The 19,253-nt window shown below is 38.1% G+C and overlaps 1 protein-coding gene across 13 annotated transcripts in view; it reads left to right on the top strand.

Moving 5' to 3' along the window:
- Positions 1–19,253, top strand: part of tenm4 (teneurin transmembrane protein 4) — a 209,133-nt gene that overhangs the window by 78,936 nt on the left and 110,944 nt on the right. For 12 of the 13 annotated variants that reach the window (XM_016660826.1, XM_016660827.1, XM_016660824.1 and 9 more), the window contains 2 exons: positions 3,431–3,652; positions 17,133–17,382. In XM_016660826.1, coding sequence (XP_016516312.1) covers positions 3,431–3,652; positions 17,133–17,382 — 472 coding nt within the window. The remainder of the gene's footprint in view (positions 1–3,430; positions 3,653–17,132; positions 17,383–19,253) is intronic. The other variant, XM_016660825.1, reaches the window with a different exon arrangement.

Here is a 19,253-nt window from a genome sequence, read left to right as displayed (position 1 = left end):
ATTTTTCATTTTAGAGATTTTCCTAACTTTGAAAAAGCTTAGTACACTTAGCTTCCACTATTTTTTTTTCCAGATAAATTCTGAAGTTCTAATTTATTTGGCTGTTTTATAAACTTTAAGTTGACTGAGGTTTGACATATGTGTTAAAGTTTTGGTTAGATGTTCATATTTATGCTCTTATTTTGAAGTGGGAGAGATTGTTTACATAGCAGTTCTGCTTCCTCTCCTCACGTTTTCTACTTGTGATGCGTGTAGCAAATGGGGTTTATTCTGTACACAGAATGTACAGTAGTCAGTTTAAAATCTACTAAAGTCCTGTCTGCTTTCTGACCGAAGTAAGTTAAAATCAGCAATAGAGTTAGTAATACTGAAAACTATAAAACCGAAACCATGACACCAGAAGCTGCTTAACACAAAGAATACCATATTTGCAGTTCATGTCCTAGATGTCCTAGATACGTCTGGATGTGGTTGCTCTTGAAGTGCTGATTCCAGTCCACACGTTATTAATCACTTCCAAAGTATTGAATGGGCTTTGCTTCCAATTCCCTAAAATAATTAGTTACCGCTGTTGCTGGTGTGCCATTTTCTGCTGCACTTTTTCCTTACACTAAACTGTCTATTAATATAAAATTGACATTGTTTTTTTTTTGTTTTTTTATTATGTGTACTATGTTGTCTAACTTAAGGCAAAGCAAGGTATTTTAATGGTAAATAGAATAAATCAGCTCATATTTTCTGTAGTGTGCATTTTTTGCCGATATTCCCAGAAAGAAAAAGCATTGGTTAAATGCATGCATCACCTCTGCATTGCCTTCAGGGAAACAAAAGCTAAAAAAAAAGAAAAAAAAAACAAAACAAAACAAATGCTCCGATGTCATTAGCAGGCTTTTGTTTAGCCCACAGATCACTGTCAGATTTATTTGTCTGTGTATTCAACTGGGTGGCTAACAAGCTAATCAAGTCGCTAAATACAGAGGGAGGAGATCTGCGTTTACAGCGGATCCCCCACCAGCCAGTTAGAGGCTCTTCCCAAAACTGTCAGAAATGAAAGCAGTCGTGCACGGTTCAAGGGCTTCTAAGTAAAAGTTTCTCTTCGCAGCTGTAATACAGTGAGTGAAGGCGAAAGCAATTAACTGTGGCAGGTGGGGAAACTTCTCTGGCCATCTTCTCTCCTCCTGCGCAGACACAGTGTCTCGCCTTAGGTTGCACGTGGCTTGGGCATGAACTGGCCGAGGCCGCATTAATTAAACACAGGGAGACAGTCAAACCTTTGTGCGCGAGACCAACGGCTGCAGGACTTAACTACCTTGACCTAATTTAGGTTAAGTCTTTGCCTGTTTTTAGTGGACCTTAATAATTTTTTATTTTTATTTTTTTTGTCCCAATAATGAGTAGCCTCAGAGAGAGCGGGAGAGAGAAAAAGAGAAACTTTCACGTCAAGAAGAAGAGTCTTGTTACTTTCTAACGGCGGCAGATGAGAGCATGTCGAGAGGGTTCAGCAGTGTTGCTGTTTTGACACAAATTAATGAAGTGCCTGATATGTATCCAAGGGAAACGGGGAGCGACAGTAAAAATGCCTCTTCCTCTTGTGGCTATGCATTAGTTTACATTCAACAACAGCAGTGTCACGGTCATTAACCCACAGCAGGGCTGCTGTGTCCCCATGCCCATTAAGCATTAGACAAACTGAGAGCGAAATGAAGTGTCTGCTGAAGCTTATGTAAAGCACAAACTGTGACTCTCTGTGGCAGTGGACATTTACAGCTTGTGTAGGGCTGCGCCTGATATGGTAATATCACTAATTGCTGCCTAATTAGATGCGAGTCAGTGAGTCGTGTTTTAATACTCTTCAGGGATCGTTACTGAAGGAGGAGAAATTCATCACTTCTGACGAATGACAGTCGGGTCAGCAGGAATTTGAGCATCAAGTCGGAGGGACTGATGGGAAGATGCAGGAGAGCTCAGAACTAATGGTTTTTTCGCGCCGTTGTCGTGTTACTTAAGTAGAGTCATTTTCAGCATGGTGCAGAGCTGCTTCAGAAGTTAATCACACATTAATACGGAGCTCTATGTGGAGATTTACCATTGACTAACAGCGTGAGGTTGAAACCAATAAGCCTTAAAAGAGTGAAAATCTAAGTTTCACAACGGCAGAAAGAAGCTGCTGATAATCACGACTGCAAATTATTTATGATGAGCTTTTAAGTCGGGGTGGGCAGTGTGATCGCCGTGGGGTGGAGGAGAAGGAGAGCTGTTAATTTGGAGGAAACATAAAGGACCAGTTCGTGCAGGAGGGCACCTTACAACAAGTGGCTCACACTCCATGAGAACGAGATTATTATTCATACACCGCACTCCAAAAGTAATTGCTGCCCGTGGTAAAAATGTTAAAAAAAATAAAAAGCCTCCAAATAAATTAATCTTATATATTGTGTTAGCCTATTCTTACATAAAAGTAAAAAAAAAATCCAACCTTTAAATTGAGGTCATTTTGTCCCTCTATTTTATACTTTTGTGTTCTGGTTTGTTAGTCTTTGATTTATTAAATGCTTAAAAAGAAAACCAAAGACCAGCAGAATAATTTAGCATTTTTGCTTATTAATTCTGAAGAGGATGAGGGAACCCTAAGCAATCCAACATCATCTTCAAAGCAATCGGATATTTGTTGGGATCGAATGATTTTCAATTCTTCAACACATTCAGCCAAGGTACAGATGAATACATCATCATCATATTTTTTAAACACTTTATTGACACCTAAAATAGCTAACTTTTCATCATCTACCCCAAATAACAACTTCTAGTCAGCGCAAAAAACAACATGCTTAAAGGAACTGGAACTGTCTCCAACAAAGCTGGAAGAGAACCTAATTAACTCACTGTTAGGGAAGAAAAGGCGCCATCTTGGGTTTATCAAGTCATCTTAATAACCACCAATTTTAATCTTACACATCTTTACACTGCTGCAGTTATACTCTGGAAAGCACAAGTAAAAGTATGTACTTTTAAACGTAAAAACTTTACTCAAAGTTCGGTCTAATATAAGTGAATGTTGTTCTTGGATTAATTTTTTTTTTCTTTTTTATTCCCTTTACATTGGAGCCAGACTTTTGTTTTTTTTTCCCACTCAGACAGACATCTTAAAAAGGTGTTTCATAGTTTTTGTGTTTTTTCAAGCGGTGCCAGGCATATGTCTTCTCTGTTCACTCTCAAAGTCATTTTGGTTGTTTGTATTGTTCTTCCCAGCTGGAGTGAGGTGGCAGAGACAAAGGCAGATGTGTCCCTGTTTGTTTTTGAAGTGTCAGAGTTAAGTCTTGCGTGTATGCGTGCGCGTGTGTGTGTGTGTGTGTTCTGCTTCTGTGTGACGATGCCCATGTTTGGGTGTTTCATTTCCCCCCCATGTGTTGTCTCTGTTTGTGGTCCACAGGTCCTCCGCTGCATTGTTCATCCGCCTCCTCCTCCCCTGTTGAGCAGCTCCCATACCCTCCCCCTTCCATTGCAGCCAATGAGAACCACGGGAGGTTGCTAGGTAACAGTGCGGCTCAGCCAGCCCAGGACTCTGACTCTGAGGATGAGTTTGGCCCCAATTCATTCTTAGTTAAAACTGGCTCAGGGAACCTGTATGCTCCTTCTGCTGCAACTGCTGATGGTGAGTTGGTTTTCACACTTACTGCTGCTTTCTGGAGGTCAGCCTGCTCCCCCCCCCTCCTCCCCACACACATGCACACACACACACACACACACTCCTGGATGTGTTGTGATACAGGTCATGCAGATGGCTACGGGCAAGATAATGTCCTTCTTTTTTTTTCTTTTTTTTTTATTTAAGCACCTTAAGAGAGAGCTGAAACTTCGAGTCGATACGCAGCCTCAGGAAATGAGCAGAACTCTCTGAAGTGAGGTCGGCAAAGTTCACAGCAAAGCGATGGGCGATTTTGGTTGAGCAGGAAAGATTTGTCATTGATATTTCTGTTGGATGGTTTGGATAGGAAATAAGTGAGAAAAAGTTATAACATTCTAGGTGGAAACGTCGGGCTCTTGTATCGTAACTCACAACTGTAACATCCTGTCTTCCTAGTTGTATAAAGCTTCATGGACTCCCTGTGCGGTTGCTCATTAAAAAACATCAGCTGTTTTTTTTTTTGTTTTTTTGTTTTTTTTATGTTGAAATGCAGTCTCCTGCTGGTACTGTAACATTCATTCAGACTGACAGAATGACATTTCAGCTCAAAGTGCTAACACAGTGTTGACAGTTGACGAAAAAAAAATCTGATTGTAAAGCTGTATGTTTACCAAGTAGGAAGCTGAAAGTGTCAGAAATGATGTCAGCAGTTAACATACTGATTTAAGTATGAGGAGGACGATTTTGAGCATCCAGACATGATTTTTAAAGGAGCAAAATTGTGTTTTTTGATGTATATTTCTTAATTCTTTTCTTGTTGCTATATTCTAAATTCATCAACAGATTGAGAGATTAGGAGAGTTATCGATGATGATTAAGAAGAACTTTACACTCACTGATGTTATCTTCTCTTTTACAAAAAGAAAATGTGTACCGTAAATTAAAAATGGCAGCGATGGATCAGGCAGGTCTTTGGCTAATACCGATTCATGTTTGTCTTTAATGTCTGACGTGGCAGATGCAACTCTGACTAGTTGCATATTTTCCCCTTAAATTACTCAACACATTAAAGAACAAATATTTGCAACTGAAAGTGTGGAAATTTCAAAATTATTCATTGAATATTATTAAAGCATACGTTGCTTTTCTCCATCAAACTTTTACAAATCTCAGAAAAGACAAATTAAAATAGTTTAAGCTCTTAGTCTTGATGCTTTCAAGCTAATGACTTTCTCAGTATACTTCAACGTACATTTTTGGAACAACTTCTAGTAGTACTTAAATTCAGAATTTAAAGGGCTGTACTGGGAGCCAGTCATGGGAAATTGATGATCGATTTTGTTCCCTGCTGGATTGATTGATGCATCAATAAATGCCAATACTGGTAATGTACAGCACTTATTCATATGATGTGGGATTCTGTCCATTTCGTGACAAGCTTTCAAAAGTAAAGATACACTTATTAGACTTAATTTTTATTTTTCGCCAAGGTAAGGCCTACCGATTCCAATAGATTCCAGTTTTTCTGCAGAACATCTTCAATAGAGGTTCCTGTTAAATACAACAAAAGAATAATAACAATATCATCAGGGATGCTAATGCTGATATATGTTCATGCTAGATGTCAGTCATTTTTTAACATATCTGTCTTGGTCCCATAAATAATTATGTTGATGTCAATAAGCAAAGGTAGTTTTCATCTTTTTGCTGTTTGTGTGCGTGTGTGTGTGTTTGTGTTTTGGGTTGGCCATGTTATTATATTTGTTTGACATTAACAGTGATGCAGTGATGCAAACATATGGCCTGTGGACAAAGTTTGGCCTGCCAGTGCTTTTTCTGTGGCCCTCTAAAGGCCACAGAAATGGAAGTTCAAGATAACAGTTGTGTCCTTAAATATTATATTAACAGTCAAATCAAACCAGTTTTTATTTGCATAGGTCAAGGGTCTGCAACCTCTGGTGCCAAAACCACAAGTGGGTCTTGGACCTTCCACAAAGACTCTTATAAATGAACTGTTAAAAAAAAAAAGAAAAAAAAAAATATATATATATATATATATATCATCCATGTTGTTTCAGTCTTCCTAAAACAACATGAATGATTTAAGTCATTGATCAAGCTAACTAGTTGAAAGCTTTCAATATATGAAACTCCGAAGTGTCCTGACTGGCTGCTCAGGTCGGCAGCGGAATGAGTTATTAATCCCACTGCAAATCTCCCTGGTAATTCCTGTGCAGCAACACTGTGGTCACCCAGCAGTGGCACAATTGGCTGTAGGCAATATGGGTGGGGGTGGGGGGCTAAGACCTTTACCATGGCAGAAGTTTCTCACAACAATGAATGTAATTTGCATGGATAGATCGTTTAGTTTAGCCTTAGGCTGTCAGGAAGAGGAGTAAGGAGGAATTTCTGCAGCTCGAGTTGCTACCTCTGGTTGTCATTAGGGCTTTGAAAGACCCTTTTAGTAAGTGGCACTGTGCACACATACTGCTGTGCTTTCTTAATCGAACCAATGCTACTGACCAAAAAAAAACCAAGGACCTGCAAATTCTTAGTTTTTTACCAAAACGTTGCTTAAATCTCATCTTGTTTGTCACACCCCCAATGGGATGTTATGTTTCATTTTGAGACTTGACATTTTTACTTATGAATAGTGCTCTCATTAAAATTTGGAGAATAGCAAAGCATCTCCAAGTTTTGTTCAATTAATCCACACAACTTAGATAAGCTTCCTCTCTATCGTATTTCTCCCGCTGCATTTACAGCGCCTCATCCAAATATTTAGCAAGCTTGGTGACTTTGTTTATTCCATTCTGGGTATCTCTCATTTTTGATTAATAGGAAAAAAATGAGTCTTTCACTCCAGTGAACAGCACAACGTTCATTCCCCCTTTTTTTTTTTTTTTTTTTTTGTTGGGAAATAATATATGTAGCTAAATAACTCTATCAATCAGAGCTTGTTTCAGCAGAATGAAATGACTTGATTGGAAGTTGTTCAGTGTGACATTGCTACATAGAGCTAAATAAATCTAATATTCACAAGGTGACAAAAATGTAGTGAGAGGTGACAAAATGAGAGTGTGGTATTGGATGTGTTCGCCAGAATGATAATAAAAAGATTGCACATTCCCGATTTTTTATTTTTTTTTTTCTTTACAAAACATTTTCATTTTTGCTTTAGAAAATATTCCTGGATGTAATTGGGAATTAACCATGCATGTCAAGATTCCTTCAGAATTTACATGTGGCAAAAAAATATGTATTTGAAAACCACCACGGCGAAAAAGGATGACAATTTCAAATCGGGTCGTCTTGATATGCAAGTCATGCTTTGAAGAGAAATGTCATCTGAGCAGAAAAGAATAAAAAAAGATGTTTTTATTGTCAGTAAACAAGGTGAAAGAATACGTATGCCTCTAATAATCTTTTCGTAGTGGAATCTTTCCACAGAAAAACAGGTGGTTTTTATCTTTTCAGATTACATTCGCCCAAGGTCGTCTTGGAGCCCAAATGCAGGACTTAAAATGTTCTGGCGGATTTTGAACAACTGAAAGCTCTCAGTGGCATATCATTATTCACATTAGTAGCCTCCAAGGCTGCTGTGTGCTTTTTTTTATTTATTTTCAGAGTGGGGTGAGGGAGAGTTGTGTTTTATTTTTTATTATTATTATATCTGGGAAGACTAAGCAGTAGTTCCTCTAAGGCTGATGAGGCTGCTCGCTGAAGCCTGCAGTCCTATTGTCAAGCATGTGTCTCTCCGTGGCCTTCGGCTTTCTCCGAGGGTCTTCTTCCTGGGGAGAATGCCAGTTAGAGGCCGCTGCCACGCTGGGCTGCAAGATCTCAGACACTGCAGCCTCCCCGCATTAGCATCTCTTAATGCGAAGCAGCATGGGGTCGCCAGTATCGGCTTTCAGTGCGGTCGGACGCCCCGGTGAAAAGGGCCGGCACACCGAGCGGCTCGCAGCTGACCAAGCAGGAATGCTGTGCTGAGCAGAAGGCTCAGGGACGCAGCCGTGTGTGAATTCAAATGAGTCTTCATTTGAACTGCTTAATCATCCCCCCTGAGTCTGCAGAGACGGGGGAGAAATGTGGTTAAAAGAGGTCACACCAGAAAGTAATTTAGCCGCAGACACCACGAGGAATAGAACTATCTGAGGCTAAATAATAATTTCATGAGCAACACATGGCACCCTGTTCTTTCTTTTTTTTTTTTCCTGAACACTTTATGTACAGAGCCTTGCGAGAGTGTCAGTAACCCCTAAACCATTTCAAATTTACCCGATAACAATAAGGTTTTATTCCTCTTTGTGAAATATACCCAACTCAGTCAGATTGAATGAAGCGTATTTGTCAGCTTCAAGTGCTGCTGTAGATTCTCACTCAGATTTAAGTCAGGGTTGTTCAAACACATCAACACTTTGATGTAAACCATTTTGCTACAGCTCCGGGTGTGTGTTTACGGTCGTTTTACTGCTACAATGTGAGCCTACACCCCTTTCTCAAATCTTTTGCAGCCCCCTTTTTTCCATGATTACACTGTATTTAGCTCCATCCATCTTACTGGTGGAAGCTCTCACCAGCTTCCATGACCCACTGAAAGAGCATACCCACAATATTATGCTGCTGCCTTCATGTTTCCTGGAATGTACTCATGTTCATATTGGGCTGTTTTTTATTGTCACACAGCATTTTTAATGTAGGTCAAAAATGTCAAATTTTGGTTTTCTTGCCCTTCTGCCATAAAGGTCAGATTTGTGACGTGTATGATTGTCTCCCTTTTCCCTACTGAAGAAAAGCCTCCACACAGCACAATGCTGCTACCACAGTGTCTTGTTTTTTGAGATGCCATTTTCAGGCACTGGAACCTAAAAAGTTTGTTTTCTAACCCTAAAGCAGTAAACATTTGTTCTGCTGTAGTAGCATGGCTTTTAGCAGAATACCACTGAACTCAGTCATATTGCTACCCACCATGCATTGATGACAAGCGTTGCACGTGTTACACCACTATTGCCAACTTAGAACTTTGATAAACTATTAAGTGACGTTTCAGACAAAAAATGACATTCACCAAAATCGGAATCAGCAGGTCAGGCTTGTTAAAAAAAAAAATTGCAATTGATGCATGCCTCAATTTTTTTCCTCTTAACAAATGTTGTCATCTTTTTGGAGTCATTCCATCATTCAAAACTGGAGAAAATCTCCTGAAGTTGGTGGTTATTAAACGACAGTGTGAAAAGTTCCAAGGTTCCCAACACTTTTGCAATCCACTGCAAGTTATCAGTAAAGTGAAGTCAACAGGCAATTTGTCCGATCATATTCAGGCCACCGTTTGTCAGCTCACAGTAACCCGTTCAGGATACCTACATATCTTCTTTCCACTGACGTAAATTTAGATGCATCACCTTCATTGTATGATAATTGCAGACCATCTGTGCCTTCTAACAAAATCTCCAGGCTCTTGATGGATTTGTAGCAGAGTGACATACAGAACAGAGCATACATAACCACTTGTCTTGTTCTTGCTAAGGCAGCTCAAAGAATGACAGAAAATCCATTAGATCTAAGGAAGGCCGAGTGAAACATATGCCAGCTCCGGTCTTAATGGATTTAGGTCGAAAACTGTGGCAGGCCCTTTTATAATAGTTTTTATAAATTGGTGTTCTTTGTGCAACCTGGCGGCAGCTTGCTTTACTTCTTTAAAAAACAGCACATCTGTCTTCCTCTGGTTGGTAATAAAAATCAAGCTTTATTTGCATTCTACGAACTTGTTTTTCCCTAAGGGAGACCCGGTGAAGAGCCGAGAAGTGTGGTGTTTGTGGTACCTGTTACCTCTCAAATGGTTCTTTGGAAGACAGCTGGAATTCCCTCATGCCTCTTCCTCTCAGATTTTTTTAATGGTGTCGGAAACAGCAGGGCTTGGAGAGAGATCCGGCTCCACGGAGCCACTACGTTGTGCTGCTTCACTGCGTTTCTGACATTCGATTTGTATTTTTATAGACAATCCTTACTCAGCTGGAAATTTTGCTCTTGTGATTAGCCATTGGGGATGATCTGCTGATTTATATTGGTGCTGGATGACTTTTGATTAATTCTCCATCAAATGACTTGCACCTCAGTGGGCTGAGTGGATGTTTAGGGCATATCCTATCACTTTATGTCATCAGATGGGGCCGTCCGTGTTGTGGATGCTATTCACTTTCGTTGTTCACGAATATGCATTTCCCTAGACGGTACAGAGAATGTCAAAGTTAAGAATTCAGACTAAATGAAGCAAAAATAAAGTTTTCCTGGCAAGATTTTCTGTCATCCCCAATTAATGTAGGTATTTATCATGTGTTGAGTTTGAAATACGTTCTATATGAGTATTTTGCAGAGATACTTCTAGTCTTGGTATTTTCAGTTAACAGGCGCAAGCATCAAACTAAATTTGTAACAATTGAAAGAGCATGCAGCACTGCATGCAGCTTTTTGATCTGCTCTGTATATTGATTGGTGTTTATGTTGTTGTTGATTACTCCTGCTGTGGAAATTAAAGCAGTTGTGTCCCTACAAAATCTTACATCTGGAAGACAGGCGTCTGATTAAATTTGAGTCTTTTTAACAAAAGGCTGATTTGCTCCTGGATTACAGTGCATGTAACCATTTCCACCTAGTATATTGCTGATTTTAGTCCCATATAATTTTGTTCCAACTACATCATCGATTGTCTGCAAATAAAAAAAGTTATAGTTCAGGAAAGAAAACATCTATTTGATTTTTTAAATTAACTGCTAAAACAAAATTATAACACAAATGCTAGTTTTTAGTCATTCTAATTCAGCCTTGTCAAATGTCCAATTTGGACCATGTCCTGGGTGTTTGAATTGTATTCACTGCATTCAACATCAACCTGTTAGAAGGAAAATTTGGCAGGACAAAACAGCACTGGCAGAGCAAAGGGTGTTTGTATACAAATGTGAACTACCTCTTGAATTTGGCATTTTAATATCAAAAGATGTTTACACATTTCAGTAATTTACAACTGAGTCTAATTCACCGCTAACATATTCAGATTAATACAAAACCATTAGATACATTCAGCAGGAGGTTTCATACCAGCCAAACAACAACTTGTTTCCCATGCAAATGGACATTTCTGCATCAGGTGAACTATTCTAAAATATTTTGGAATATATCAGTAGTAATTTTATTTATATTACAAAATCCCAACTATACTTCGCTTAGTTGGGCTTTTGCTCACTGACTGGACATCTTTGTGTGAGCAATTATAACAACTTACAAGGAGACCGATATCCCTGTTGTTTCTTGGTGTGGGGGATGAGGTTTTAGCTAATGAAGTGGATTTGCCTTAATTACTTGTCTCAGAAAGCATCGGGAGGCCTTAACCGGTGCATGCATCTGTTAGGAAGAAAAATGAAACCCCCACATTCCCCACACTGAAAGGATATCATCAGGCCTCTGCTTTGAATGCGATGTGAATGTTTTTGGCCATTGTACCAAAGTCTCTATTCTGTGTCTCTCTGATAACAAATGAATCTCCTTTTCTTGGCAATTTTGTTGTGCAAAGCAGGTCAATAGAAAACCATTAATTTTTTTTTCTCTCCTACTCCTTGGATAGTAGTGAATAATTGTTGCTGAATCGCCACATCTGCGCGGGTCATGCTGCCCTGTGCTTTATCCCACAAACACTTTTATTTCTCATTCCTTTTTCTTTAAAAAAAATATTTTTAGTGCTACAGGTCTAACATGTACTTACCTGGCTGTGGAAAAATGTGTATTGCAGGGCAACGACATGTTTGCACACCATCAGACAGTCGATCTCAATCTTAAGGAGTCTCTGAGGTTGTTTTTAGCATTTTATGTTGTTCATTATCATTGTGGACCAGCTTCTCATTTTCAACAAACTTTTTTAATGTAAACTTTAGGAGTCAATATGTCTTCAGATGCTACATACTTATTCTAAGTAGGTGTGTACAGATAGCTTTCTCAAGTAGGTTTGAAGGGCAGTAACAAATGTGCATTTGTTTAAGTTTTTTTTTTTTTTTTAAACTTTAGTTCACCAGGAAATCCTGTTGAGATTGAATATGTCTTTTGCAGGACAATGCTGGTCAAGCCTGGCACCAGCACACAGACACTACAGAACATTTGCAGTGAAAACAGAAAAATTGAACACCGTCAAATAAATTAACTAAAAGATTCCTCAGTGGAAACATTTACAGACAGATTATTCTTTCTCAAAATCAATAGGAATGGCCTTAAGAATAGTGACAACAACACCTTTAGCTTCTGTAACTGGCTCCAAGCAGTGCACAGGATGGATGCAGGGATGTAAACCATGCTACTGGACTTTAGAGCAGTATTCTCTGGAGTGATGAATCATGCCTCTGTCTGGAAATTTAATGGACAAGTCTGGCTGTAGCAGTTGCCAGGGGAATGGTACTTGCATGACTGCATTGTGTCAACTGTGACTTTTTTTTTTTTTTCTGCAAAAGGGATTATGGTGTAGGGCTTTTCTTCGGGAGTTAGGCTCACCCTCTTAGTTGCAGTAAATGCAACTTCTAATCCTGTAGCATGCCGAAATGTTTTGGACAATTTCACGCTCCCAACTTTATGGGGACAGTTCGGGGATCCCACCTTTCTGTTCCAGCATGACTCTGCATTGGTGCACAAGGCTAGCTCAGTGGACGATATGGAAGACTTTGACTGGGCTGCACAAAACTCTTGACAGCCAGACTAAAGTGTCCAACATCAGTGTCTGGCCTCATAATTATTTTGCCCGAAAAGTCTTCTGAAATTCCTTACAAAATCCCCCTAAACCTTGTAGACTACAAAGAGTTGAAGCTCTGGAAGCTGCACAAAGTGTATCAATGACAGATGTGTAAAAGAAACTGACCAAACACTTTTGGCAATAGTCTGTCCATTTATGTGTAGTCATACAGACATATTTTCTGACAGCATTTTATAAGTAGAATATAGAAAATTTCATTTAAATCGTAGGTTGTCAAAGTGGGTTAAAAGGGGAAAGTACAGACTGTTCAGTTTGAATCATCCTGCGGTAGACGGCACCATTTCATACCTGGAGAAGTCAATTACAAAACAACCACAACTGCAAATGAATGAAATGACAAGCACCCAAACTGAGCATGTATGGTGTGTCACAACAGAAAGAAGAACTACATTTAACTAGGGGAAAAAAAACGTCCAACCAGCTGGGTGGTTATTTTCCTCAAAGCAAGGGAGCATAGAGAAAATGGACACACACAAAACAAAAAGAAAAAAAACAAGGAAAACTTCTATGGAAAGTGAATTGTTTCATATAGCAATATTACCAATTGTTTTAAAAAGAAAAAAGAAAAAAAAACAAGGAAAAATTCTATGGAAAGTGAATTGTTTCATATAGCAATATTACCAATTGTTTTTAAAATGAATAGTAAAACAACAAAAAATGTAGAAAGATGAATATCTTCCTGGAGATAAATTTGCAGCATTAATGCCAAAGGGTCATTCATTGTCTCTAACCTCAACATATACTGTAAGTTGCTTGGAAAATAAGAAAAAATAAGCTTACACAAAGAGAAGCTGTCTGTCTCCCAAACAAAAGCTGAGAAACTATTTAAAAATGAGGTTGCATTAATCATAAATATTACTACATTCATAAAAACTAGGAATAATGGAGACACTGTATTGCTATTTTATAAGTCACTTAAAATAAGTGTAATTTTCCTGACATGTTTATGACTTTGCAAATATACAGCACAGCGCGTTCACATTTACACTAATCCAGATAGATTTATGAAAGCACCCAAAGCCCTGAGAATTAAATTGCATGTTTAGTGTAGAGATCTGCAGGTATTTACATTTGATGGTACATGGCAAATGTACAATCTATAATTATTGAGAACATGGCCCCAGGAAAAGAAGGTGCTGCAGAGATGAATTAGCTGTTGGTCTGCAATCGCTCGATGGTCACGCTCCAGGATGTAAAATGTTTGTTTTGGTTTGCAGTAGATGCCTTCTGGAGCAGGGATTCATTTGTCCTTTAGATATATTTTGCTGTGTATCTGTGCCATCTCTGTATCAAATTAGCATAACCATATGAATGGCTTCTGGGATCAGGTACATAACTGAGCTGGAGGGAGGTCATCAAAAACTGTGTGGTTTTACCTCACACTGTGATACTTCTAAGTGCCTCAACTGCTGGAAGGAATAAATCATGTCTCCAAAGACAAAACATATGTCTTTAAACATAAGAAACTATCTAAAACTAGATCTAAATGCAGTGGTGAACTACAAAAAAGTTTGTTGCGTTTACTCTAAACCAGTAATCACAAACATTAGTTCTGCTAACACAATGCACTACACCTACAAGGGATTTAGAGAAAGCTAATGCTAAAGTGCTAATGTCAGTTAAAATGATATCTCCCCTTGAAAGACTACAGTCCCCGAACACCAATTTAATAAATTAAATGCTAATTTAATTTTAACATTATCATTTACATGTTCTTATAATGTCCTTAGATATTGTATTCATGTCTATATCTTATTTTTTTTACTATTCATTCTTTATATTGTTCATGTATGTTTCTTCCTGAAAATAAAGTTTTTGAACTGCTCTGTAAAAAATTTCACCCCTTCAAAGTAAGAGCATAAATATAAGCGTCTAAATGCCTGGAGAATTTTTAACAATTAATAACCAAAATTTCAACGCAGATGTGGAACTTTTTTCAACTGAAGATTTACAAGACACCAAGGTAAATTAGTGTTTTTGAATTTAACTGAAAAAATAAATTTAGGCTAAGCTAAGTTTGCAAAAAAAAAAGCTAAACGAAAAAATTGCTACGTCATTAGTTGATTAGCGCACTTGTGCCCACCATCGCCTAAATGTAAAAATTACCGTTTTATTTTAAATACTAGGAAGAAACCTAGGAAGCCGTTTAAATGTTGCTTATGAGGCTGGAAAACAGAGAATTTAACTCGGTATATTTTAGCTTTCTTGCTGCGTTATGAGCATACTGCCTGTTAGCACATGTTCCCCGTTTTGAACAACTGATGAAGCTTGAACAACTGATGAAGCTTGATGCAAGCATGTTGTTGGTGCAGGTTTATCAGTCTTACATGATCGACATGTTAATATGGGCGCTTTAAGTTCCTGACCCTGAAAAAAAAAATCTGATAGGAGTCGAAACTTGTTGACTGACATGAGTCGGTATTGCTTTAATGAAGGGGTTGATTATAGGAAATAAACCCGCTCTGTTTCTGCATTCTGCTCTCTGCGGTGTAAATTGGCAATTTAGTGCTGAGGATATCTGTGAAATAAAGGCTCAACGCTACGAAGAAAAGCCTTTCTGTGTAAAGCCAGCAGTTCATTGATTGATGAATGGCTTAGAAAACGTGGAAATAAATGGCTATAGAGTGCAAAAAGACATCAGTCCTCTATCTTGTGGAAAGCAGAGTATCAAAGAGTGAGAATGGGACCAGAGACTACTATCTCTTCTTCTAGGCAGTTTGGCATTTACAGCCAGTTTCTCAGGTAAGATCTGATTGCTGCCATACAGCTATATCTTAAATCTGCTTATGAGTTGTGTGAAACATGCATTATTAGTTGAAAAAAACAAAACAAAAAAACATGCTCCAACAACCTTCCCTAGTCTAAATGAGTGTCCTAAAAAGCGGTGAGACTTTGTCAACTTCAGGAAGAGACCAGCTCGTTTGTTTAAACAAGCCAGTCCGTGTCTGTTCGGAGTAAACTTAGGCGGGTCTCAGTGGGAGGCAGAGAGCACACAGTGGTGGAGATCAGCTAGAAGAAATAATGAGCAGGAGAGTTTTTTTTCCTTTCTTTTTGAAGTGTATTTCATGTGAGGTCTTTGTAGCTTGTCATTAAAAGGGATTTGTAAGTTTCTGTGTTAATTTGCTAGTGAAACTGCTGGTGTGAAAATGTCTGCCATGGTGCTACAGCAGGAAAGTTCAAACTTTAGTTTTAATGGTGTTTATTAGTTGATTATGCTGAATATACACTGTAGACAGCAAAGGCGTTCACGCCCAGTGATGTCAGCAACATGCTGACATAACCATTTCTTTTTTTTGATAGAGTAAACTGACAAGTTAATATGTACAATCCAGTTATCAGGATATATACAGTTGATGCACAGTTGCTTTCCTCTTGCATCTTAATGTCCAGTCTCTGATCATTAAATCACGTTATCAGCATAAGGGCAACCTGTGTAAAACCATGCAGTGACACAAATATAAACCATGGATGGAGGAGAGAAATGCAGGAACATCTCCGTTAACATGGTGATCTTGGCAGCTTCTCTGATTAACGCTTTCCTCAGCAGGCCTGTCAGTATCTGCTGGCTGCCATGTCTTGGTGTGTTTGGGAACATTTCTTGAATGTTGGCTGTATTTAATTTTGGGGAATCGGTATAAAGGGGATGGGGACTTTTGCCATTTGTGTTGTTTTTCTATTTGTCTGATCACATAAAATCCTAACTTAACACAATGCAGCAAAAATGTAAACTGGCTAAAGTAAAGGTATAAGTTCCTTTGCAGGACACTGTCCAGCCTATTAGGAGGTTTTGTTTTAGTCCAAAACCAATATTAAAGTCAAAAATTGACTTTTCTTTTTTTTTTTGTGGCAAATTTTGCAGTCATTTAAATTTATTCTCCTCTTAAAATCAAAATGGTCCTTCATGACTGTCATGCTAAAGTTCCCAATTTGTCACTTGTCTTCTCACAGCCTTGTTAATATGATGCTTAATTTATCTTGTTTCTTCTTCTACTTTAGTTGCCTTCTAGGGTGCATTCACGTGAGACCTGCTTAATCAAACTGCAATTTGTTTGCCTTGAAAAACTAGAGTTTGATTAAGGTTGACTAAACGGCTGGTGTGAATGCACCAGCGGTTTAGTGAAGGTGTTTTACATATAATGCTTTTCTACAGTGGAAACTGTTTTTGGATGTCCAGTATAAAAACTATTTAATTTTCTTATGTTTATGACCTGCAGATTTTTTTTCTACTCAGACAAATCAAAAGCCTTAAAAATATTTTTTTATAAAAATACAAATTTTCACTTGCAGAAAGCACTGATGAAATATCACCTTCTTTAGTCGTTGTGACTTGTAGCATTTATCATTGGAAAAGAAAACGTACCTTGTCTATGTTTTACAGGAGGAGGGAATTAAATTTAAACAGCCTTCTGCAATTTTCTGTGAAATTGTTTGAAAGGTAACTCCAAAAGTTTTTTTTTTTTTTTTTTGTAAAATCGAAGCTTAAAAAAAACTCAAATACTCTTTCAGAAGCTGCGAACCTGAATAAATCAGTCATATTTTAGCTCTGCTGGGAAACAAATTGTGAGTCAGTCTTTGATGGTAACCTCAAAGGTAGAAAAGACTAAAAAGTTCCTCAAAGTGATTATTTAACGACTGGATTTCTTTTTCTTCAGGTAAATGCTTTCTTTTTCATGTTTTACTTATTTCCTGTTTTTTTTTTTCCCCGCTCTCTCTCTTCAGACGGAGCCTTTCAAAATCACTCTCGGCTGCGGACGCCTCCGCTGCCCCTCTCCCATTCTCACTCGCCCAATCATCAGCACCATGCAGCCTCTATTAACTCGTTAAACAGGAGCAACTACACTCCGCGGAGCAACGCCAATCCAGCGCCCACAGACAGCTCCGCTCCCCCGGAGGGTCCCGCCAGTGGTCAAGACTCCAGCAGCGTTCAGGACAACTGGCTCCTCAACAGCAACATCCCGCTGGAAACGAGGTACCGTGCAACTTGTCTCCCTAACAATGTGCGAGGCAGACATGTTGGCATCTTTAGGAATGAGCTCAAGCTTCTGCCATCGAACTCAGCTTTTTGTGTTGTCAGCTCTATATTATGTTACCACAGAGCTAACAAGGAGCAGAGCAAGAAAATTAAAGCTGCTTGGAACCAAAAGGCTTAACTTTTTGAAGAACACGATTTTTGTGGAAAACAAGAGAAAAGTGTTGCTTTTGGTTGCTTGTCAAATATTAGCTGATTTCCAGCCAAATCTAGTTTGACTAATAATAATGTTAGAAAAATGCAAAATTCCACCCAGGCTCGAGTGTGCATGCTTCCTCGCTCCTCTCCTTCAGTCCTGGTGTCTATTTATTTTATATTAATCAACTCTTTGTTCTCTAGCACATTCTCAATAAGAAGGCTCTTGTGTGAAGTAGATTTGTCGAGTATTATTGGAACTAAGGAAATGTCTGTTGGTTTTTCCTTGACTGGTATTGTCAAGAATTTCAAGATTTCCTTTGCTCTAATAATCTCCTTTTTTTTTCACGGTGGTGTATAATCTTCACGAAGAAAAGCTCAATCATGGCTGTAGCCAGGTTACCAACTGAGAAAATTTCTTCAATAAGCCTCAAATTGTGGGAGAATTTCTCCTCATTTTGTAGATTTGATGGTCAGGATTGAGTCAGAGCATTTCAACTGTAACATTAGGGCTGTAATTTTGCCCACCACAGTAGTAACTGAACGGTTTTTGTTCATTTGTACTCATTTATTCTTTTTATACTTTAGAAAACTAGAGATAAATGCCCTGTGAATGAAAAGCAAGCTGAGTGTACACTTCTGGCAGGTAGTCTCTTCTAAAATATGTTTTTTTTTTCTTCATTTTTTACCCTCAATAAAAGTGTCAGAGCAGTAATTGATTCCCATTTTGTCAAAGCTTTATTCGAAGCACTATTGTTCCAACAGATTTGAGTTTAGCTAGTAAAGTTAAATTCAATAACTCTGATAAACCCTTTTTCTAAGCCAGTTTTCTTCCTCCTGCATTTCTCACCATGACAAATTTCTCTTTTGAATTTGGAGCTCAAAAAGCTTCTGAGCAAAGAAAGCCAGTTTTGCACAAATGGCAGCTTTGTGTTTACATGTAACTGGCAGCAGCATTGCCATTTAGATTTATGAACAGTATCTAAAAAATAGGTTTAGAGATTTTTCTTTCTATCAGTTTAAAAATAGCCGATTTCTATTTCTGTGGGAAAATGCATGACAAAGTGGTCTGAAAAGCATTATTACACCCAGCAACAATATTGTTTTCATATTAATGTGATTTAACCTGATTTGGGATGCGTATCCTTGAAATTGAACTAAAAAATCGCAGCAAAATTTAAAAATGGTGGCTTCTGGAATTGGTTAGCCAGAAGTCCATGATCTTGTTTAGCAGATCTGCAGTAAATGATGTCCCCTTTATGCAAATATAACATAATATTGACATCTTAAATGTTCAACTAACACAGTTAACATGGTTTGCATCACTAAATCAGCTGTTACAGTGTATTCGCAAGAGTTATGAACCTTACATTAACTAAGGAATATCTAAATATTTCCTAGTTTTCCTAAATCTGCCATGTGCAATCATAGAGTAGTTTAAAGTACAAAAAATGTAACAGTAAAATATTTCTTTTGAAAGTCTTCCTCTCTGTGACAATTTCTTTATCTGATTAATCATATAAATCAGATAGAGTTATATGATTAATATAAATCTCACTGATTTATAATCAGCATCAAAATAATCAGCATGAAAAATACATCTGCTTATAAACTTAGTTTTATATATATATATTTGTGGAAACAGTATCTGGTTGAATAGATTAACTCATGAGGCA

This window comes from Poecilia formosa, unplaced genomic scaffold (assembly GCF_000485575.1).
Source record: "Poecilia formosa unplaced genomic scaffold, Poecilia_formosa-5.1.2 Scaffold299, whole genome shotgun sequence".
Taxonomy (NCBI): Eukaryota; Metazoa; Chordata; class Actinopteri; order Cyprinodontiformes; family Poeciliidae; genus Poecilia; species Poecilia formosa.
Note: the sequence above shows the minus strand (reverse complement) of the source record. Positions and strands in the feature narration are given on the sequence as shown.